At 39.0% G+C, this 23,781-nt stretch overlaps 1 protein-coding gene across 2 annotated transcripts in view; it reads right to left on the minus strand.

Annotated features, from left to right (window-relative positions):
• FAM135B (family with sequence similarity 135 member B) overlaps positions 1-23,781 on the minus strand; it is a 168,981-nt gene that overhangs the window by 52,154 nt on the left and 93,046 nt on the right. For both annotated transcript variants that reach the window (XM_064154340.1, XM_064154341.1), the window contains exons 4-7: positions 18,270-18,409; positions 10,513-10,583; positions 8,490-8,663; positions 342-468 (exon numbers count right to left, since the gene is read on the minus strand). In XM_064154340.1, coding sequence (XP_064010410.1) covers positions 342-468; positions 8,490-8,663; positions 10,513-10,583; positions 18,270-18,409 — 512 coding nt within the window. The remainder of the gene's footprint in view (positions 1-341; positions 469-8,489; positions 8,664-10,512; positions 10,584-18,269; positions 18,410-23,781) is intronic.

The following is a 23,781-nucleotide window of genomic DNA, read 5'->3' on the forward strand; positions in this document are numbered from 1 at the left end:
CTTCCTCTACAACATCCTTAATAACAGCTCTTGAATGTAAGACCTGAAAGCAAGGATCTTAACTGAATAATTAATTTCACCTTACAGCAGACACTTGGTCAGAATTTTAACAGTGTCACTGGCAATCAGAACATATTGTCTCAAACTTTTCTGCAGTTGTTCATACCAGTAGGAGCTATATGAACACCCAGGAATGGTGTATCCAAATGCCATGTGGTTCATGGAGAAATGTTTGAAGGGTTTCTTCTCCAGCCAAATCCCTCTATTAGCAATATAAATAGATAATTTGGACACTCTGTGTGACCAAATAGAATTAAGACATCATTGTTCATCCTCCTTACCTCTGAAGAAGTAGGTTTGCAGTAGCCAGCTCCAAATACTAGATTTTCTAATGACATACTGGACTGATCTGCTCCTGTCTCCAGGTTGCCTTTACCAAGCCATGACCCTTTCCCTGGACGAGCAAAACTAAAAGAAGAAAAATCAAGAAGAAAAATAGAGTAGTAGTGTTAGAGGAGAGTCATTGTTGTCCCAGTGCCATTTTCTAAGGAAACATTTCTGGGTTTGTTTTTGTTGGTCTTTTTTCTATTTTATTGATTTCAAACTGATACTCCAGTCCATGTTTCCCTTTCAAAATGACCATTACAGTAGTCCAAATAATGTCAATGGAGTTTACTTTCTTGGCATTCATACAGAGTGGCTTACACTCAGTCCTTTCCCTTGCAGTATGGAGCCTTTTTTCCAGCATAACATCAACAGCACAACCTTTCCATTTATTCAGACGGATATTACTCTTACCTAACTTCTTATCAGATGGCATCTTGATTAATGGAATGTCATCCTCTCTGCTTTTAACCATATTGCCCTTCCTCTTTGAACTGCACACAATCTCTCTTTGCTATCAATATCCTTTATACCTCACCCTAGTCTCTTATTATAGACTATAAGTTTAGTTTCCACTTCTTACTGTTCCACAACATAAGCTTGCAGCACCAAAATGACAAGACTTCAGCCAAAAAATGGTATTTCCCTTTAATAGGTGCTGTCTATTCATTTGGGATGTGTTCTCTCGTACCCATGCACACAAATTCACTGTTGTTCAAATTCTTCCTCAAAAACCTGAGAGAATTTGAGTTGGTTTAGTGCTGAGGTCACTGCCTCTCCATGCTAGATAGTACGGTCACAGTGTTCCCTTCTGAATATATCTGTGTGTCTCTTATAGCATGAACCCGTGAAGAGTGGAACATTTTGTTTGGAATTTACTCAGCACTGAGCACTCCATCAGAGTCCTGGTGCTTAACTAGGGCTCTTACTGGGGATCAATCTGAGCAAATGTCTGCATCAGAGTTAATGATGTAGGCTGCCTTTATATTCACTGGAGAGGAACTGGCATTTCCAGGGTATGAGTCATCTCTTTCTGAAGGAGTGATATCAAATAGGTCAGATGAATTTCACCCCCAAAGTGTTTATTGTGGTCCATAAAGAGAGGCTAGAATGACTATCTCGTAAACAGCTGAAGTTAGGTGAGATAGACCCTGTAAAAACACATTGTATGTGAACTCTATCAAGATTTCAAGAGAGAAATCAGGCTACTTGTGGTGAACACAATGAGACAAATTACTGAGTCTAGATGGTGATGCATGCAACCACAAGCACTTTTTAAGTGTGTAGGCAAAAGTGGAATAGAAATAATGAACTGCAAAGGAAAAAAAAATAAAGGGGAGGGAAGGGGAGGGGAGGGGAAGGGAAGGGAAGGGAAGGGAAGGGAAGGGAAGGGAAGGGAAGGGAAGGGAAGGGAAGGGAAGGGAAGGGAAGGGAAGGGAAGGGAAGGGAAGGGAAGGGAAGGGAAGGGAAGGGGTAGGGAAGGGAGGGGAGGGGAGGGGAGGGGAGGGGAGGGGAGGGGAGGGGAGGGGAGGGGGGAAGGGAAGACTGTACATAGTGTGAAACAACTCCAAGATTTTGATACAGTTTGCAGTCTGGAATCACTGTCCACAGACACTTGATGACCATTTAAGCATCTCAAATTGCATCATGCTCAGGAGACTTGGTCTCCTTGAATGACAAAAGCTTCCAAGACAAGGAGTGAAAAAAACCCAACCAACCTCAAAATCATATTGTGCTAGAACTGAAAGCCACTATAAGACACTAAAGACACTAAATGGCACCAAAGACAGTGCCATTCATTACGCCAAAAATTTCCAGTCTGAGGTTATTCCTCTGTTTAGATGTTAATCATGTAGCTCTATCAGCTCAGATCAGCCATAATTCAAGGATACCTATGCTAGACTCAGATTTTAAGGACAGATAACAATTCCTGTCTGCTATACAGAAACACATAACAAAAGAAAGGATGCTTATTTAAAAGGTACAAGATGAAAGAGAGGTGCAGCAGTACTCACTATTGCCCAAATAACAGGTGGGATTCTCATAAGCAGACAAATCAGTAATGTGTGCAGCATCAGAAAAAAGAAGCTCAAGAAAAAGTAAGAATTGGACTAGTTCCAGGGGATGAATCACATTTCCCTGCTTCCCCTCTAAGTCAAAACTCTGTTATATATCATCTAACATTCATCTAGTGACAAAAAGGACATTCATAAGGTGGAGAATAGTACAGAAGACCTTGGCATATATCTGGCCTTGTTCATATATTTATTAATTTATGTGATCAAAGAAATTGCCAGCTGGCTGCTTTTGAGCAGCATGAAGTATATCCATGCATTTCCTAAATGCAACACTTTAGTTAAAAATAAATAAATAAACGAAAGCAATTTCAAAGAGTCAAGAGATAAACACTGCACTGAATAATTTCAGCTGTTACTGCACGATGCTGTGTGCCCTGGTCTGCTGGAAAGGCTCAGGAAGCAGAAACAAAAAATGATTGCTGTGGTACCAGAGAGAAGCTTAAACAAATGTTGCCTGTACATGAAAAACTCCTCATTTGAATATTAGCAAAGCTTTCAAAGGTTTTAAGGGAGAGTAAAGCAGTTTTTAATACCTTTTTTTGGTTTCACAGAAAAGAAGGGATTTTAATCTGTTGGTTTCATGGAAATTGATTTCATGTAGCACTGTAAAACAAAAATCCTTTCTGGGAAACCTGCCAAAATGTCTGTCTCTGGAGGGAAAGTTTAACTGGAAGGCTTACAAACTGTTGAGGTTCCCCTAATGCTTTCTGAAGTATATAATACTTGAAGAAAACTTTTAAGAGCAGTAATAGGTTAATGTTCTACAGGAAACTTTGTTTTCCATATTTATTTTTTCCAGTTATTCCTGCAACTATGCTCATTCACATGAATCAGGATACCCTGTTTTTTACATTCCATTTGGACTATCTATTTAATAGTCTTGATTTAATACCCACATTTAGATTTTCATCCTGTATGTTAACCTCAGCCTTTATTTAGAGTCAGAATAAAAAAGGTCAAAAGAGGCAATGTGTGTGTGTGAAAGGATGATCCTGTGTGCAAAATTTAATATCTTTAGTGTCAGAAATTAAATTGGCCTTTTTCCTCCTTTATTTTGGTCTTTCTTTTTTTTTTTAATGTTGATACTAGCAGTCAATTTAGGTGTTCAAGAAAAGACTGGATGAGGTATCTAGTGCCATGGTCTAGATGACTGGATAGGGCTGGGGGATAGGTTTGACTGGGTGATCTTGCAGGTCTCTTCCAACCTGGCTCATTCTATTTCTATGAATATTTAAGAACTTTGTGGCTCAGAGTTTATATTCAGGCAAGTATTTGCAGTAGTTATGGCTATCTTCTATGCATTTGTGGCCATGTCTTTTTCATTTATACTTCTGGCCTCAGTAACATCTTTTGGAATGAATTGTACATTCTGATATGTGCTGCACTTTCTGTCTGTTTTGAACCTGCAGTTGGATAATTGATTGCAGCACCTCATAGATCTCATGTGGCACAAAATATTAAATAATCATTCCTTAATTTCCTATTCTGTGGACAATTCTCTAACATAGGAATGAGGTGACAGCTCCCTAGTGTAAGAAATGGATTGGTCTTGATAAACGTTAATTCGGAAGCGCTATTGAAGTATGCAGAGTTCAGAATATTCAGAGTATTCAGTATTCAGAATAAATGTTTTAGGACAGTTTAATAAAACATAACCTTCCTTTTGAGATTAAAATGCTCTCAATGAAATAACCTTTTAAAACAGGTTTGGGTTTTTTTGGTTGGTTGGTTTGGTTTGGTTTTAACTAGAACCTTTTGGGATTTTGGTAAGCAAAACTCAATTTCTTCACAAATTGTATTTTTCAGCAGAACGTTGCAAAAAAAAAAAGTGAGATCAGAATCTGAATCTTGCTTGGTAAAATACCTATCTTGCACTCTCTGAAATGATCAAACTTAAAAATAAAATAACCAACCAACCAAAAACCAAACCAACCAAAAAAAACCCCCAGACTATCATTACATTAATTACGAGCTGCAAAGCCAGTGACAGAGAGCTAAGGGAGAAGTCAATGTCTCTGGCTAGAAACCAGACAGACATATACAAAAGAGAAAACAGGTGACCAAAAGCCCTAAATTCACCTCACCTTTCTCCTGCAACTGTCTACTCACATTTAGCCTCTGGAGCTTAGCTAAAGGAAAAAAAATGCTATTCAAGCAGTTTGTGGAGGCCAGCGAATTCAGCAGGGGAGTACTCTGAAGCCTGGACATTGTTCACTTTTTCTGTTTATCTTTTGACAGACTAGCTGGGATCATCTTCTGTCATTCTGGGTAAAATGAGGTCCATGGAGGCAAGCCCTTTACTTTTCAAAGAGAACTGTCATTTCTGTGATGTTAGGAGTGACTTCCTAGACAACCCTTGCTCTCAGCACTCCTCTATTTCTCCCATATCCCGAAAGTCTGACAATACTGTTCTGTGATTGGCAGATGTTAAAAGCCAAAGGTGCTGGCAAGCAGTGGTGTGACAACGTTCTGCTGTGCCTGCTGGAATGGTTTAAGTCCAGGGTAACGTACATCTGAGGGCAGTAGTGCTTCAGGTTGAGATAGTAACTATTGCAGCCGCTGCACCTTACGTCTCTGTTCTCCCCTATTATTGCACTTCCACCTAGAAAACCAAAGTTTTGAACTTGTGCCCAAGTGGTCCAGCTTCTCCAGGCACTTCTCAAGTGCTTTTAGAGAAGTCAAAGAACTCCAAAAGACCAAAGAGAGAATCTTTACCCAAGCTCTGGATCGGTACTCTTCAAAGGCAACCAGGGTCTTCACTCTTGCTAAGAGTTCCCTCTGCATCAGTATTTCAGAGGGATGCAGCTGCCCAATTTGCTCAGAGAGAAGGTGATCCAAGCCCCACAGTGCTCCTGATCATGCCACATCTAGACCAAATGTGATTCGTTTAGACAAAACAGAGTTGGAGGTATGTTAATCACATCACCTTCCTACCTAGACTCTCATCTCCTTAGTAATTTTGTAAAGCCATTGCCAGCTGCCATGAATTGGAACCCTGTTAAAAAGTTGAGTGCTATAGTTTTCAGAATAGCCAAATCACAAGATTTCTATCCAGAATTCTATAAAAGACCACAGAAGCATAACTTTTACTCATTCTCAGCTTGGTAAGAGGTGATAAGAGCTTCAAAATATGAAACCTAATATAATATTTATTATATAAGAATTGTTAACCAAAACAAACATCAATATCAAAAAGTTCACTTGTCAAAAAAAACAAAACCAAGAGATGGAGGAGGCAAACCTGGCAAGGTTTACCCAACAGGAGCTATTTGTGGGTGTATATTACTCTGCAGGGAAAGGCTTTAATTGGTTTTGCTGGTTTCCCTACCAGCAACAGGGAAGAACTTTGAGGAAGAGTTGTCTAGTTTGCCAGCAGACCTAACGAAATAGGAAAAGCTGATCAGGTAGCTGTGGCAAAGTTTTTTCTAGGGCAACATCAGAACACAGTGAATTTATGTACTATGTGATCTTTATTTTCAGAGTGATATTGCAAGATAGCCAATTAAAACACAATGAACTACTGTTTAGATAGTTGTGCATGTTTAGCAGAACTCTAGCAGCTTCTCTATCACCCAGTGACCCCTCCTGAGCAAGAACAGGAGTCAGAAAAAGGAGAGAAGACCTGAGAGATGAAAGGAAAACTGATTTAATGAAACAACAAAACTGATACCAATGTCAATGTGAATTACATAAAGTCATACATATCCCAGCAAAAGTACAGCTCTCTCCACAAATGGGAAAGCAGTCCTTGAGAACCGGGTCAGGATTAGCCCAAGCAAGAGAAGCAAGAACAAGAAACCCAAGCAAGAGGCTCCTTTCTCCTCAGCAAACTTCCTCCTTTATAGTCAGTGTGATGTTTATCATATGCGATACTTCCATAAGACAGCACCAGCCAACTGTCCTGATTGATTCAGAACTGCTAATGGCCTGTGGATCACAGCTGGCCTATTGTTCTGTCCAAGCAAAACAAAGACAATATTTTCCCCACACAATGTAACTATTTAGCTTTTTTTTTTTTGGCCTTTTTTTTTCCCTAAAATGTGACAAACCCCTTTTGCAGTCATTCAGGTTCTAGTGTGCTATAAAACTAAAGATCCAATTTTAGAATTAAACCTTTTGCCTCTGTTCATAGTAAACTCCAATAATAAGTGATAAGCAGGGAAGCTGTGAGCTGCAGATAAAACAAATAAGTTTTAGCTGACTGATTTTGTTTCAGAATGCCTGGAACTGGCATTTCCTTTAAACTAATGTCTTCACCCTGGTTTATATTTATAGAAGGTATGATGTAATGACTCTCTGGGTTTTGCATACTTATCAAGCAGCTAAACATTCACTATCATACCTAAAAATTATTTTACTGGCTTAAGTAAATGAGACTCTCTATGTGTTGCCAAATATCTTTATTCTATTGCATTAAGCGATGATACTGCATACTTCATTAATGTCCACAAAATCATAGTTTTAAAGCTATAATGATCTGAACACTTGATCATCATGCAATTTATGCTTAATATCAATAACAAGTATTTGGCCTCCTTCATTAGAGGATAAAAAAGCACAGAAAGTGGTCATTAAGCCTGATAACTGTTGTTCTTTCATCCTTTTGTATAGTAAAACAGTGGGCAAATTATCTGAGCAAAATCATCTGGTTAAAAGTAGTGTATTATAATCTAATTCACTATTTCAAAAGTCCACAAACAGCAGAAGAGAGATACAGATGTTACTTGTATCTCAGCAGCAGAAGATTTGCTAACATGACTCCACTGTAGCAACTTCTTACAATCTTAATTCATTCTCTGGCATTGCGTACAAGCCTTTATAGAGAGCCGAAGAAACAATGCGTTAAGTCGAAACACAAAACCTCAGGGAAAAAGAATCCACAGGTTCATCTTTTCTTTCTGACACAGTGCTCTGTGCAGAGTATTTGACAATTTTAAGTGTCTCCTGGTCATTTGATAAATGGCACACCTTGCTGGAGTAGGTCAAAGGTGAACAACTCTGAACACTTGCCCAGGTTTCAACTGGGATAGATAATTTCCTTCCCAGTACACGGCATACTGTTATGTTTTGGATTTAGGATGGGAATAATATTGATAACATACTGTGGTGTTGATAAAACACTGTGGTGTTTAGTGCCTGTCAGGCTGAACCACAGCAACACCATACTTTGCTCCCGGACAAAAGAAGTTCCATCCCTCTCAGTACTTTCTGTCTCAAGATGACAAGATTGGATACAAAGTAAATTGTCAGGAAGACCTTTGCTTCCCCTAGCCTGCTCTAAATATTAGAGGATATTGACCTCCAGCCCTGTTTTATTTGAAGGAGTTCTTAATTATTTTCTTGTCATTCTGAATCAGCATAAATCACATCTAGACCCAATTTCAACAGCCTTATCCAGTACTGATTCATGAGTGTGTCCTTCTAGCCATGTTATGAGTTATGTTAATGCACAGAGGCCACAGATGAGATTAGAATCCAACTGTCCTAAAACCTTTACAAAACATGGGGGAAAAGTTGCTCTTACTTGCCTTTAGACTAAAGAGGAAAAACAGCCAAGAAGAGAATGTTAATTGTCCTTTTGTTGGAGATAGGGAATAGAGAGATCAAGACCAATCAACATTTCTGAACCTCTTCCCAAAGATGTTGCTAGTTTTTATCAGACTGCTATTGCCTAGTGTCTTATCAGGGGAAGAAGCTTGTGTCACTGCCTGGCTTTAAACTCGTCTCCTGCATCCTAGCACAGAACCAAAACTCTTGAAATTAAATTATCCCCTCTGCTATTCCTACACATCAGGTTACTCAGGGAGGTTGTGGATTCCCTCTCCCTGGAGGTGTTCAATGTCAAGTTGGAAGAGGCCTTGAGCAATCTGGTTTAGTGCAGGGTGTCCCTGCCCACAGCAAAGGAGTTGGAGTTAGACTATCTTTAAGGTGTCTTCCAAACCAAGAAATTCTGTGAACCTGTGAATAAGCAAATGAACTCAGAAGAGTAAGCTCATCTGCTTTTCAATAGACATTTCTGTCCTTTACCTGATCAGAGGCTGGTGTAATGCTACCAGTGACGCGTGCACCGTGACAGATATCACTGACAGGTGAAAATAGTCAAACATGACAGGAACATGGTGGTGCAGACCTCTCCGAGGGTGGAAGTGAAGACACAGTGTACGGCTGCTGATCATGGGAATCGCTGGAACATCTCTCAGCCTGGAAGAGAAAAAGTTTTACAAGAGTTGGCAAAAGCTCGAGTTGGCAAAGGCTGCAACATGATACAGGCAGCAACCTGGAAGACAGTTTCAGGTGAATTTTTATCACTTCCCAGCTTCATAAGGTTTTACGTAACTGGTGAGCATCTTGTGCTTGTGCTTAGCATAAATATTCATACAAGTGTAGGTAAACATATAGGTAAAAAAAATAACAGGAAAAAAAACCCAAACCAGTAGAAATATGTGTAAATACATTGTATAAGAGAAAGATTGATGTGATGCAGTTCTGATTTTATCTGATGATTGTCCACCTATGTGCTAGCTCTGGGGACATCAGGAACTAAGCAACAGATGGAAATGCATTTAGCAAACTGTCCAGAGACAGTGGAGCTCACTGCCTCTGGTTTTCAGTGTTAAGAACAATCAATCTGAGAAATATGTGTAAGTTAGAAGCAGTCCTGTGTCAGAGAGAGACAAAAATATTTAGAGTACCCTTGCAGATAGCTGATCTGAAAAAAAAAAACTTTTGTAAGAGGCCTGGGGTGGGGGGGGTAAAAAAAAAAAAAAAAAAAAAAAGAGGTGAAATAGCTGCAGAGAAACAATACAACTTGGACTGGCTTCTCCTTTCCTTCGGTAAATAAAATCCAAGGCCTTAAGTTAAAGTTTGATTCTAACTATTTCAGATTATCTTCCATAGTGTGCAGTCAACCACACAATGTTTGAGTCAACTATGGGGCAGGAGACTGAGATGGAAACTTGGTGCCTGTCTAACCACATCTTCCTAATGCAAGTGCAGCTCACTTCTGAAGAACTGTTTTGCAGCATTAAAGACTCTCATGAAGCCAACTGTTTCTTAGCCAACAGCTAAGAAAATCTTTGATGAGGTAGCTAAGTATGGTGCATGATTAGTCCCAGAAAGTGTTTAATTGAGATTTGCAGAGTGTTCTTTACTGAAAATCACTGCTTTTGTTTAGGGTAAATCTGATTAATCAGTCAAATGCTAAGAGAAATTAATAGAATGCGTTAGATCACAATTTCACAACATAAGAATTGGGTTTATTTTTGGCTATCACTCAATGTTTGTTTTTTATCTCTTATAGACCCATCAGCATCACAGCTGATGACTGATGGTCCAGTCTCATCTGCAGGAGAGAATAAGTTTTTATTTCTTATATCTCAAAGATGAAGGAAACACATTTTTGAAATTGATTTAGATGCCCCCGTGCATATAAACCAGAACAGTTTTAGCATGAAACACAGCTCAGTTGATTTCTTTGCAACCCTCTCCACCTTCCATAAATTCTGCCAAAGTCTTGGAAGCCTCCCCTGTGATTCAGTGAGGTTAAATAACACTTGAAATCACAATTTCTGCGATGTCTCACAAAGGGATGCTACTCCCACTTCACCTAAGATTGTGGAATCAAATACAGTTGGAAGAAATAAAATTCAGTGAGAAGACTCCTTGTAAAATCTAGACAGCTTTGGTCCTTGATACAAGGAAAACATGATACAAGGAAAACATGTTTAACATGTTCCTACATCCACTTCAGTCAATACTTTATCTTCTGAGATAAATGAAATCCTGAACCATGGTTTCTGCTCAGAAGGAGGTCAGCAAAAATACCTTTAACTAACAGCAGATGAGATAGAGTAACATTTTGAAAACCTTACACTTGAAGGAGAAAAAAATGTTGTACGTTCCACTACATAGAAAAGAATCAAAAAGACTTCTACACTGAAGCAAAGACTTATGAAAGCTATGTTTTTCCAAACGACTGTTACTTCATCAAAGTAATGCTCCAGTTGAACAAATCCCTACATTACCAACTGAGCTTTTAAAAAGCACTTACTGTTGTTCAGTGTCGGTGAAGTGCAAGTCCAGCTTGAGCTGAAAATCTGCCTCACTCAATGCATCCTCAACCTACAAGAAGAGAAAAACAAAGTTACTTTTATAAGCTGAGACCTATAACACTGAAGACAGATGTGGATGGGAGTTTCTGATAAGTGCAAAGGCAAAAATATATTCTGCAACAGCAATGGCCATAACCATACATAAATAGCAGAAAGGAACAAAGTCAAGGTAATTACTGAAGGAGTCACAGGGAACCAGAGTAGTCAGAGGTGTTACCAGCTCCCAGGTGTGCTGCAGCGTCAAATCCAACACCAACCCACCTACCCCCCCACCCCAAATCACTGCAGACAAGGGTAACCAAAGTGCATAGAGCACTGCATTTGTTAGATGCCTGCTCTTCATACACTGAGAATCGATGAACTACTTCTGAAGCTGTTCTTCCTCACTGAGTATTTGAGTTCTCTTGTAAGATGAATGAGAATAAGGATTAGATTTTCTTAATTGAGAAATTGCCATGAATCCTTCGGGCTACCTATCTGTAACTAAACAAAAGTTCAAACTTTTCAGTTATAGGTCAGTCAGAAATGGGTCAGATAATTCTGATGTTTCTAATCTCTGTACTTTATGATCTCAGAGGTCCTTTCTGGCCTGGATAATTCTACAATTTTATGATTATTAGGCGTTTAGCTAAACTGAGGCTTTCCTGTGTCCCAGTCACTCATTCTGGCCCTTAGATTAATGGTAAAAGGTTGACAGTGAGATTCATATAGAATTTTTTCTTTGCAAAATTCAAAGTCTTTTGTTATTTTTAAATCTTCAATAAGCAGAAGTTTAACTTTGTTTGAGGGTGCCAAGTGTCTCTGTACATGGTAGGATTCAGCTCACCAAAACCATTAAACATATCATGTGTAATCATAAGCCTAATCACTGCTGTCTTCATCTAGTAAGTCTCACCAGCAAGATACTCTTCTTTTACTGTCAATAAAATACTTTCATTGGATTTTCTGTAACACTACATGAAGGGTGCTGTCAGAACATTGTCTTCACCTGGAAAGGACTACATTAGTTAACACATCCCAGGTCGACACAGTTAAAGCAACTATAAAGATTGGAAATAAATAAGTAAATTAGAATAGATAAGGATTAAATTGCCCAGCACTTTCTCTTCACTCCTTTGAAATGTATTTTCTACCCCACTAATGTAGGTTTAGCAAGATAAAATAAAAAACTTTTATTTCTATCAACCTAACCAAAAATATGAACAATTACTCATTTTATTACCCAAACAGTATTTTCCTTCATTACATACCAGAATATAACAGGAGACGCACAAGAACACAGATGGAAAAGTAGAGTTGTCCACTGGGGATAGTTTATTATTATTTCTTTTTTCTCCTTTTTTCTCTATCTTTTTTTTTTTTTTTTTTTTTTTTTTTTTTGTCACAAAAAATGAGGTGAGACATCTAGGTTCTTTCTTTTGTCAGTGGAAAGCAACAAGCAGCAGACAGTGAGCTGACATATCCTGTGGTACACACTGGAAAAGGACAATCGATTTCTGTTTGTGCCTGTCTCTTTCAATTGACAATACATAGAGCCTAGATAAATATTTTGGTCTAGATACACTTGAATTTTAGATGGCTTACATTAAGCAGGATGATTTTCTCAAGCTCATTAACCCCTTCTGTAACAAGAGACTATACAAAAAAAAGAACTGAGGGTAATGTCAGGAGCATTTAGCCTTCTCTGACAGGTAGGATTCACAAAATATATAATACAAGCCATGTTTAGGCAGATGTTCTAAATGTGAAACTCCACCTGGAGTGTACTTTTTTCTGTTGAAGCAAGCAAATGGAAAGACAAAGATTGACTATACATTCACAAATTTTTCCAAGATTCAAAATTCAAACTCTTTTGAAGTAAGATGACATTTCTTCTAGGATGACCTTGGGCACTGAAATGCCAGGGAAAATTCCAGCCTCTGTTTGCTGAATATGTGCTTTCTCTTTTGTGTTTGTCTCAAAACACCTGTAAGTATGCCTCTCAGAAAAAAAAAAACCAAAACACAAAACTCTTTCCTTTTAAATGATTTCTTGTCATTAAAAATTACATTTGGTGGCAGTTGCAAAGGAAATCATCATTGTTGAAGCTACAGTCTGAATTTAAATTAGGGACTCAATTCAAGTGTAGTGCTTCAGACAAAGCAAACCTCATCCTCCAACAGAAGGGATGAAATTTTGGGTCTGTGCCTAATATTGCTGAGCACCTGCAACTGTCACTGCAATCCAAGTCTGTCTTTAAAACAAGTTCAATAGCTAGTGACACTTATTCAAAACATCTTGAGGCAATAAACAGGTGTCTGCAAGAACTAGAGATATTCATCACTGCATGGGTGTTTTTAATCCCAGTACTGTTTTGAGGTCTGATTGCTCTGAGGAGTGCAAAACCACACATAAAATCAAATCACAGAATCTTTTCCTTTATCTACCAGAGGTGTAAATATTAAAAATATTGAAAATGGGAAGATTGTTAAAAAATCACTGAATTCTTCTTGAGAAAATGTCATTAAAAGGCTTCTGAACAGGTTGAACTGCAAGAGAGTTACATACAGTCATTATATAGTCATTTGATATAGCTTTATATAGCTGGACTTCTCTGTGTTTCAGGGTTGTTTTTTTTTGGGGGGGGTTTGGTTTGGTTTGGGTTTTGTTTTTTTTTTTTACTTAGAATCATAATCATGTAAAAATCCTCACATGGAACAAAAATATGAAATGGCATTTCCATTTGTTACAGACAAGGCACTGAAATTTCCAGCATTCCTCAGTCTCCTGTATGAAATAACTTTGTCTGCATGCAAAATATCAGTTGCTTATTTTATCACTGCTGAGACTATCATGGTGCTTTCTACAGATATCATTTACAGAGTGTGTAATTTATCAAAAGGTTGATAGACTACCAGATATGTATTTACTTATATATATGTGGGTTTTTTTCCCCTTGTGAAAAAATTTAAATGTTCACATCACCTTAAGAAATGAACCAAGAAGTGTCCTTCCAGATTCTCTGTGAAGTTTCCTCCAGGGTTTTGGGGTTTTGGTTTTTTTTTCCCGAAGCTCTTTGAGTACTCAGCTGCGTTAATCATTAAAATCACAACTTATGTGCTTGTGGAAATACATGGATACCACACATAGGAATATTGTGCTGTTCTGTAATATTCTGTACAGCAAAATCAATTAAGGTAAATGAAGAGTGTCTGACTTCTGGGAATTATTATTACATTTTACATTCTGCTTTTGTCTCCAGACAAAAAACAATATAAATAATGACAGCTCTGAACAGAGCTTTGGAAGTTTTATTTGAAATAATGCATGTATTTAATTATTTTTTCTCCCTAAAATAAAAGAAGGATGAAATTAATTTGTCATTTTTAATTTGATTAATTCTTCATCACTTGCATCAGCATAGTTTTACTCTGCATATTCTTGCAACATTATCTTGTGTTTTGTGGAAAAATCTGTAAATTCAGTATCCTGTTCCCCACTGCTGGGATGTGCCTACACTTCCTTGACTACTCCTACCTTGGCCCTCATAGCTTGTGCAAAACATCTCATATTTGTGTTGGAGAACATATAATTTTCAGGAGATGCCATCCAGTGTCCAGGCTCTTTTCTAACCTATACATCTCTTGCCGAAGGGCTCCATGGACAGGGAAATTAATTTCATTAAACACTCTTTGGAATCTGTACAATAGAAAGCATTTGTATATGAAAAGTAACATATTTTATACAATAAAATACATATACCAATCAAAATACTCCAATTTCTGTTAAATTGTCTTGGAATCATCATCACTTCAATTCTGAATTCTAATTTTTCAGGTTTACATTTATATCTTTGGTTTAGCTTTTAAGAGCTCTGATAATACTCCTAACTGAGGTTTCCAGCATTATTGTGATGTACTTTGATTATATTTAGACATTTTGCCAGACTGTCAGACTGAATGATCTGGATGCCCCATCTCACTTAAATCTAATATACTGTGATGTCTCAGCTTGCCTCACTGTGTCCTCTCCTTGCTACTAAATTGTCCCTGAATGGAACCAGCAAGCAAGGAGACAAGTTACCTGTGTTATTGCTTGATGAAAGAGGCAGAGCTCCTTCTTTAATAAGAATGAAAGCAAAAGCTTATGAAAATAAATTAGTCTATCGTAATGGTAAAGGCTGCCTCAGAGCTGCAATATGGTTTCACATGAATTTAAAAATCCTGCATTCTGGGATAATACAGAAAAAGGCAAACAATAAACCAAGGAGTTTTAAAGCACCATCTATAAGTTGAAAGGTACACTTAGAGCCACTTTTAGGCAGATAATTGAGGCTTCTTCCATTTAACGGCAGACACAAAATATGCATTTCCATATTTATGCTTATCTAGAGTTATGCAAGAGGAGGGGAAATAAATAAAAGGAAAAAAGCAAATAATTTAATTTGGATGTGCACAGTGAGTGTTGTTGTTTATTTGTTTGGGTTTTTTAATACTGAGCCTATGGCACCTACCTATCTCAATCACAAAACTACCCCATGAGGAGAAAGTATACTTCTGCCTTGGCATAATATCCGATAACTCCAGCTCTAACAGCAGAAACAACATGGAAGATATGAATTCAATACTTCCATTACTGAGTCTAACTTCCTTGTCTATTTATCATCATTTCCATTTACAGAGAAAGCAGTAAACAGATCCTTCATGCTCAACTGAAAAAAAAAATCACCATAGCACACAAATGGCACAAAAAGGACATGCATCTGTTGTGCAGTTTGGAAGTTATAAACAGAAGTAATATTTAAACACCTTACAAAACCCTAGGTGTTCTGCCAACACCACATTGCAACGATTGAATCCAAAATATAAGCTGAAGTGACAGATTCAAAACCATCTCTCAACAACAGTTGGAGATAGAAGTAGGTTTCTTCTGAGCATGGTGCCCAGTGGAGTGGAACAATTTGGTCTCTCCAATATTTATAGCAAGTTTGTGAACTTGTGGAGGACAAGATATCAAAGCAGAGAAAAGAGGCTTTAAGCAGAAGCGGATTGTGCTAATCTGATCAACGCGCAAAAAGTTCTACAGACATTTGGGTTTGGCATTTAATTCTTTAGAGTGTCTTCAGCATCTCCCCTGGGCCCAACAGACTTGTATATGCCTTATTATACACCCAAGAAAAAATGAAAACAACTTCATCACACAGAGGTAACAGAGCTTTCTCTGTGCAAAATCATTCTGTAAGTGTAGAATTGGACAGCTGTCCTTTTCACAAGGGACCTCCTATGAAAAGTCAAGTGATGTTCACAGCCCATCAGGAATCATAACAAATTGTGACTGTAAGGAATCTTGTAGGGTGTTTTTTTAACCTTGTGAGGTGCACAACTGTCCTAAATAGCAATGCAAAAATAAGGAGAAGTTATAGAATCATAGAATGGTTATGGTTGGAAGGGACCTCGAAGATCAGCCAGTTCCAAGTCCTCACCACAGGCAGGGACACCTCCCACTAGAACAGGTCGCTCAAGGCCTCAGCCAACCTGGCCTTGAACACCTCCAGGGAGGGAGCAGCCACAGCCTCCCTGGGCAACCTGTGCCAGTGTCTCACTACCCTCACTGGAAAGAACCCTTTCCTAACATCTAGTTTGAATCTCCCCTTTGTCAGTTTAAGCCCATTCCCCCTCATCCTGTCATTACAAGACCTTGTAAATAGTCCTTCCCCAGTCTTCCTGTAGGCCTCCTTCAGACACCGGAAGCTATAAGGTCTCCTTGAAGCCTTCCTCAGGCTGCACACAGCCCCAACTCTCGTAGCCTGTCCTCATAGCAGAGCTGCTCGAGCCCTCTGATCATCTTCATGGCCCTCCTCTGGACTCACTCTAACAGTTCAATGTTCTTCTTGTGCTGGAGGCTCCAGAACTGTACACAGTACTCCAGGTGGAGTCTGACAAGAGCAAAGGGACAGAGTCCCCTCCCTTGCCCTGCTGGCCACACTGCTCTTGCTGCAGCCCAGCACACGGTTGCTGTCTGGGCTGCACACACATATTGTAGACTAATGTTGATCTTTTCATCAACCCAGACCCCCAGGTCCTGTTCCTCAGGGCTGCTCTCCAGCCATTTGCCACCCAGCCTGGATTTGTGCTTGGGATTGTACCCACCCAGGTGCAGGACCTTACACTTAGCCCTGTTGAATGTCATGAGATTGGCCTGGGTCCACCTCTCCAGCCTGTCCATGCCCTTCTGGATGCCATCCCTGCCCTCTAGCAAGTCAATTGTGCCACACAGCTTGGTGTCATCTGCAAACTTGCTGAGGGTGCACTCAATTCCTCTGTCCATATCCCTGACAAAGTTGTTAAACAGCACTGGTGCCAGTACTGACCCCTAGGGGACACCACTTGTCACTGGTCTCCAGGTGGACATTGTGCTGTTGATCACCACTCTGTGTGCAACCATCCAGCCGATTCTTTATTCAGCAGTGCTCCACCCATCATGTCTGTGTTTTTCCAGTTTGATGACCAGGATGTCATGTGGGACAGTGTCAAATGCCTCAGGTCCAGGTAGATGATGTCATTTGCCCTTCCCTTGCCCACTGTTGCTGTGACTTCATCATAAAAAGCTACTAAACTTGGAAGGCATGATTTGCCCTGGGTGAAGCCACTGATGGTTACCACCAATCACCTCTGCTTTGTTTTCCATTTGCCTTAGCAGAGCCTTCAGGAGGATCTGCCCCATAATCTTGCCAGACACAGAGGTGAGACTGAGTGGTCTGTAGTTGCTGGGGTCATCCATTTTTCCCTTCTTGAAGCTGGGCCTAATGTTTGCCCTTTTCCAGTCAGCAGGAACTTCACCAGTCTGCCATGGCCTTTTATTATCCCTGCTGAACATAGTGGAAACTACTACAGTTTGAAGGGAGGCACTTTTAATGAGAGATGTTCCTCTGAGGAAGGATAAAATTAATATTCAGCAGAGCATGTCAGAACATTTTACTAATGAATATTGATAAACCTGCATTTTTTATCTTTTCATATAAGCACATATAACAGTTCTAGGGAGGAATGAATTGATTTCACCACGTTCAACAAAAAAAAACAAAACAATGAACTAAACCAAAACACCAAGAAAATGTGGGAGGGAAGGGGATGCATGTGAAATAAGCTTAAATTAGGTTCTCCAGCTGGTTAATTTAGATCTATATATAACATATGTATATATGAATGAAGATAGGACAAAGCACAAATATGCATATTTTCATGCACAATGTTATACAGTGAAGGATAGATGAACATCTCTGGCTCCAAGTTTAAGACACAGCATTTTTGATGGCATGCTGATTTTACAAACCAGCTGTCATGTGTCTCTCGTTATCACTGACAGCAAGTGTCAATGTCATATATTTTGTGCCAGTCCTTGTGCTGGCAAAGCAGGGTGATGACATGCTGCATCAGAGCTTAATGCCATTTTACTAGGTTCTCCCCGCTCTGCTTAAGAGTCCAGGAAAACAGTACTTTTCATACTATAAGATTGCTCTTCTCTTGTAGCTTCTGGGAATAGGAGTTATCACCGAAAAACATTACTTTCATAACATTAAAAGGAAGAACACACAAGATGGGTGTTTCAGATCATGTACACCCCTTGTGTGGGTTATCACACTGGCTGAGAGTAGATACAGAATGGGGAGAGGAATCCCAGCCCTCCTGTTTTTGATGTGCATCCCAACATGACTCACCCTTTCTCCATCCAGAAGCAGGTGTACTCTGAAGTTCATCGATTCATTAAGAATGATCTCTTCATTTCTGTACAAAATCTGAAATATTCTGCTGTAAACGTTGTTTTCATGAACACAGGCTGAGCAAAGGCTGGAATCACCTGCACAAAACAGAGACAAACTCCTGGTGTGATTTCTGCAAGGAGATTATTTTTTTTTCTCCTACATTTCCACCTCAGGATTATCTAGTCTATTTGTATCAGCACTTGTAATCAAACACTTGCATTCTTAATAATTCATGATAGTGGAACAGATTGTTATTGTGGGTTGCAGGTTCTGAAACATGGAGTTTAAAGAAAATAAACATTAAACTGTAGGCAAGCTGGATTTCAAAATGAGAATAGCTAACTCTGTGACAGTATTTACCCTGTAAACTTTATTTCTAATGATGTCCAAAGCATCAAATGTCTTCTAGGGATATTTGCTACCTAACACTATGAGGGGAGAGTAGGTGTTCACCTGGGAAATTTCATCTTTTATCTGCAATGGGCATCTTTGAAAATAGGGTTCTCTTGTCATAACTTATGTTCCCAGAAATTACTACATGAGAGAGAGGACACAAGTCCATAGCAGACCTCAACTATAGAACCTAAAAGTGGACATGCATCTTAAATTACAATACTGAAAGAGAAAGTCACCAGGTTTTTCAAGATGCCAAAAGTCATGTGTAATCCTTCAGGTCTCAACCGATGTCAGAGTTACAGTTTGGCACATTCAACTAGAATCAACCTGAGGAAGCCAAGAACTAAACCCCTAAGCCTCTCCACATGATTTTCAGACAGTCAATAACTTCATCTGTCTGCAAACGAACTTCACATAAACTCAGGCAGGATTTGTCCCTCCTAACTGTTAGGTTAGGTACTTCAGTGTAGTATTTTGGTTTGGTTACAATGGAGAATACAGAACTAGGGACATCTTTCGCCTGACAAAATAAAAGTGCATGCTTTAGACTGCAGGAAATTTTTACTCAAAGTCCACTGCTTATTGAGCAATTATTTGATTCTGTGAAAACAGTGTGACTTGTCTTATTGTGCAAATCAACATTGGAGGTAATAACATTTACTACATTAAATTCTTTTCAGAAGAACCTGAGATGACTGTGTGACTATTTAATGAGCAAACTGGCCCCGGAATTAAGTACTTTCAAGTTGTGTCTTAGTTATTAATCAAAATCGCCCACTAATTTTACTTCCATAACCCCTGAGCAACAACTCCTTGCAAAATTTACCCAGAGCTGGTTCTGTCTCTTTCCAGCACTCAGTGCTGCTGGAATCTGAGATTCTGAACATTGTTTTTCATCAGGTGGTGTTTTGAATCTTGACAAGGTATGCTTAAAAAAGCTGTATCAGTGTCTGTCCTTTAAGCACAGACAGATTTGTGCTCATCGTCAGGAGGCCAACAGGCACACAGGGAATTTGGGCTTTTGCAGAATTGTTTTGAGTCCATGAGACATAGAAAGAAAAAAGTGCAGTCAGAAACTCTTAGGGACTGGTGGTATCTCAAGAGTTTCAAATCAGGACAGGTGTATTTTGCTGTTCTAAAGCTTCTACTTGGTTTTTCAATGCAAGAATCATACGCAATTTGCAGTTAGAAGTCAATGAGTCATGACTGACAGAGGCTTAAATATTTCCCAAGGTAAAGTTTGGTTAGGGAGAAAAAATAAAGATGAGAAAGGACATTAAGGGGGGGAAATAAAGAAGAAGAAGAAAAAAAGAAAAGAGCACTACAAGGCACAGTAAACAAATGAAAGGAGTTCTGTCATTACAATGATTATTTTCGTGGCGCCAGTCTGCTGGAACTACAATAAAGCAGACAAAGAAATACCTTCTCCAGAAAAAAAACAACAAACAAACAAAAAAACAAAACATGTATATGGGGTAGGGGGAAGAACTGATTAAATACCAATAAGACTTCAGCTAATTAATTAGTATGACCACAGTGCTGTCCTCCAGACTATATTACAATAGGTTTCCTATTACTGACAAGCATACCCAGCAACAGCCGAAGTCTTTCGCTCTGCTATTATCTTCCCATCACATATCCTGTGCAATAGTTCTGCATAAGTCCAGGTAGCTTACATAAATATACATTTATTTATTTGTGCTACACCACTTAGGCCAGAATGTTTCAGCCTGATTAGCTCTTCAAAAGCATGCAGTCATATTTATTTTAATTTAAAGCTCATCGTATTAGAGACACTGCAAAAATCACATTAGAGGTATAATCCATTCTCATTCTTAGCTGGCAGACAAAGGAAGCTTTATGTTATTTGATTTGGATATTGATATACTGGTACTCTTCTAGGATGGAAAGTTTAATGTAATTTTCTTCTGAAACACACTCTTGCTCAGACCACTCCTAGTGTGTAATTGCTTTAGGAGCTAGATTTGCAAGGTGACATGAAGAGTAGTTGAGGTCAAAGTCAAAGACATGCTATAATGCTTAGTGTTGTCTTGAATCAGCATGTGATTGATATTACAGGGCCAAATAAAACGGCTTATTTTTAAGCAGAGAGATCTACCTGGGCAGAGTGCCTGGTCATCTCCTAAACTCAACCCATCCCTGCCTATTTCATTTCAATGGCCACAGCCTTCTTCTTCCTGTCTTAAAGTATATGGCAGGAAGTTTCTCAGAAGAGCACTTGACAGTATGAAGGTGGATTAGTAACGCTGACAGCAGTGCAGGTGTCCTGCCTCTCAAAGCAAAGAAAAATGACAATATCTTTGTCGATGCTGTCCTTCAGGCAGTAGCACTCACTGCCTGTATTCTATGTTTTAAGGTTAAGGCAGGCATCAGGCTATGTAACTGTTCTGGAACTTCTTTCACTAACAAGAAGTGGTATCTTCACTAGATAGACTATTCCTTAAGTCACTCAATGAACACACTATCACCTCAGTAACTTTTACAAACTCTCCCTTGTTTCTGGGGTACCTTCTAACACTCACTTAACAGACTATCTGTTAATGGACAATAGTGACAATGTTGGCAACTGCCATAACTGACATTGTCCAGAGAAGGCTGCTGGCAGATGTACCTCCATGTTCACACAAGCACCTCTGTCTTTTGGCACAATGCAGAGAATGCTGTAAGAATGCATCTTGATTCTATGGGCTTTCCTAAATCTCATTCTAAGACAATCCCAGTTAGATAAACAGGTCTGAGCTATGCCGGCACTTCTCAGCAGCCACATGTAGCCCAAAGAAGACACAGTGTACAGAAACTGCTAGGAGCTGTCACTCCCTGGTGAGAGCTGGAGCCAAGACTATTAACCTGCATTTAGCTCTTTTTTCCACAATTTCAAAGACTTGCTCTTTGGTGAACTTAACAAGGAAAGTCTAATTTTGTGGTAATGGGCTTTTGCTGGGTATATTTCCTTGTTAGGAAATTTGTGACCCTTACAGGCTTCCTTAAGCTAGAAGAAATCCTATTTTCTTGTATTCTTTTCCAAAGTGGCTATTCCATTTACTGCTTATCTTCTATGAGTTAGACATGTCTTCAAATTATCTGGAAAGTGAAAGAGCTCTCAGGGCAGTAAGAACCATTGCAAGAATGAACAGGACAGTTGTGTTTCACAACCATTCATTTAAGAGAGGGAGAAATGCCTGTGGATCCATCTCTTCCTTTCTACTCCCAGGAAATATACTGCCATCCCACCACCACTCCTGGTAATCCCTTTACAGACTATTCAGCAATGTCATTTTTTAACCAAGAAAAAGGCTTTCTGCAGTTGTGCACGCTTCCCTGTGCTTAGCAGAGGCTAACCTGTGCACACCCACCGCTATATCGCATCTTACTTACCCACTCTCTACACGTCCAGTTTACAAACTCCCTGTAATCTACTTAATCTAGTTCCAGTCTATTCTATCTAGTCTTCCTACCTGGAAGATTCTATAGATGGATATTTCTCAATGTTATTGCAGCATATTATATAGAAAGTATTAGTTCCTTTGAAGAATCAGAGAGAAGCTTTGTTATTTAAGTCTTGAAGGACACTGAAAATATCTGTCTAGATAATATTACAAGGAAGGAACTGATGGACAAGTGACCTGTAAACAAATTAGCTACTTATTTTCAGCCTAATTTAGTTAGAATAGAAACTATATTGTTCTGTCGGCCACTGCAAGAAGGAACAACCTGGGGGTCTTGTACTGAGTGTGTCTGGTAGATGTGCATAAAGCCCTGAAGAATAGAACAGAACAGAACAGAACAGAACTGAACAGAATACAATACAGTAAAAAAAAAATAGGTTTTGCAAAACATTTCAGAGCATAGAATGAGAATTGGGAAAGGAAAGCAGAAAAAAGTAAGGAATGGATATGAAAATCTGGTTTAACATCTTAAAGAAAAAGCACGGAAGGTGAGGACACCACTAAAAACCATAGTTCCCTACAGAGACATGTAACATCTACTCAAATTCACTTAGCCATGGCTTTGTTGTCTGTAGTATGTGTAATTTGATAAAGATGATAATGAAATCAGCTTTAGTTGACTAATGTGCTACTCTGTGTTTTGAAGGTGTGATATGCCAGAAGAGCTTGCTCTTCTATTTGAAGAACTCACTGCTACATCAACTGAAAATATCAACTGGCCAAACTGGGAGCAACCATCAGCTAGTGCAAAGTTGTGACAGGGAATTAAGTTTCCCTGATTTTCAAATGTTCTCACTTGTGTTATGTGTCCTGGCAGCCACCTCACACCGGTTCTGTTCATGTGAGGAAAGACATTCCTAGGGAAAAGTAATCAAAAATGTTGAGAATATTCTGCAAGTCAGGAATATTCCACTGAACTTTCTAAGATCCTAATGGACACATCTTAGATAGACTGGCATTCCTTCTCCCAAATCCACCAGCCAATTATCCCAGTTGTCCTCTCCAGATATATTACCTTCTCCATGTTTCAATTCTGAGTTTTTGTTGTTGTTTCTTTTTTAATTTATTTTTAACCCTCTATAAGAAAAATGTTTGAGAAGTTTCACAGTTGTCCTACGTCAATAACTTTTCCACAGAGCAAACAAACAATGAACTCACCTTGGCAGAATCAACTGACAATGACATGCATATATTGACCTCTGATTTCTGTCAAGGGCAGATTTTGAAATGGCAATGTCTTGGTGTAGCTGAGACTTAATGATGAATGATTTTCCCAGAACCACCCAAGTCATATGAACTCTTGCTCTTTGCAAAGCTATGGGATTGGTCTGGTTTTATGCCCTTTAACAATCTGTTTAGCATTTAACTGATTAGTGTGCTCCAGTCCCTACAGCAACCTTTTTTCCATTAACTACTGTGTCAGGAAAAAATCTGAACAGAAAACATATCTAACTTCAGATCTAGTTTCTTTAATACCTTTATGACTATAGTAATAGAAACAACCTATTTACTCAGTTGGTGTCGACTTCTCGACTCTCTCTCTTGCTGTATGAAAAAAGCAGTATTGCTATGCTGCTCTTCAGATAGATGTAAAAGCAGGGTTC

Source organism: Pogoniulus pusillus, chromosome 14, assembly GCF_015220805.1.
Source record: "Pogoniulus pusillus isolate bPogPus1 chromosome 14, bPogPus1.pri, whole genome shotgun sequence".
NCBI lineage: Eukaryota > Metazoa > Chordata > Aves > Piciformes > Lybiidae > Pogoniulus > Pogoniulus pusillus.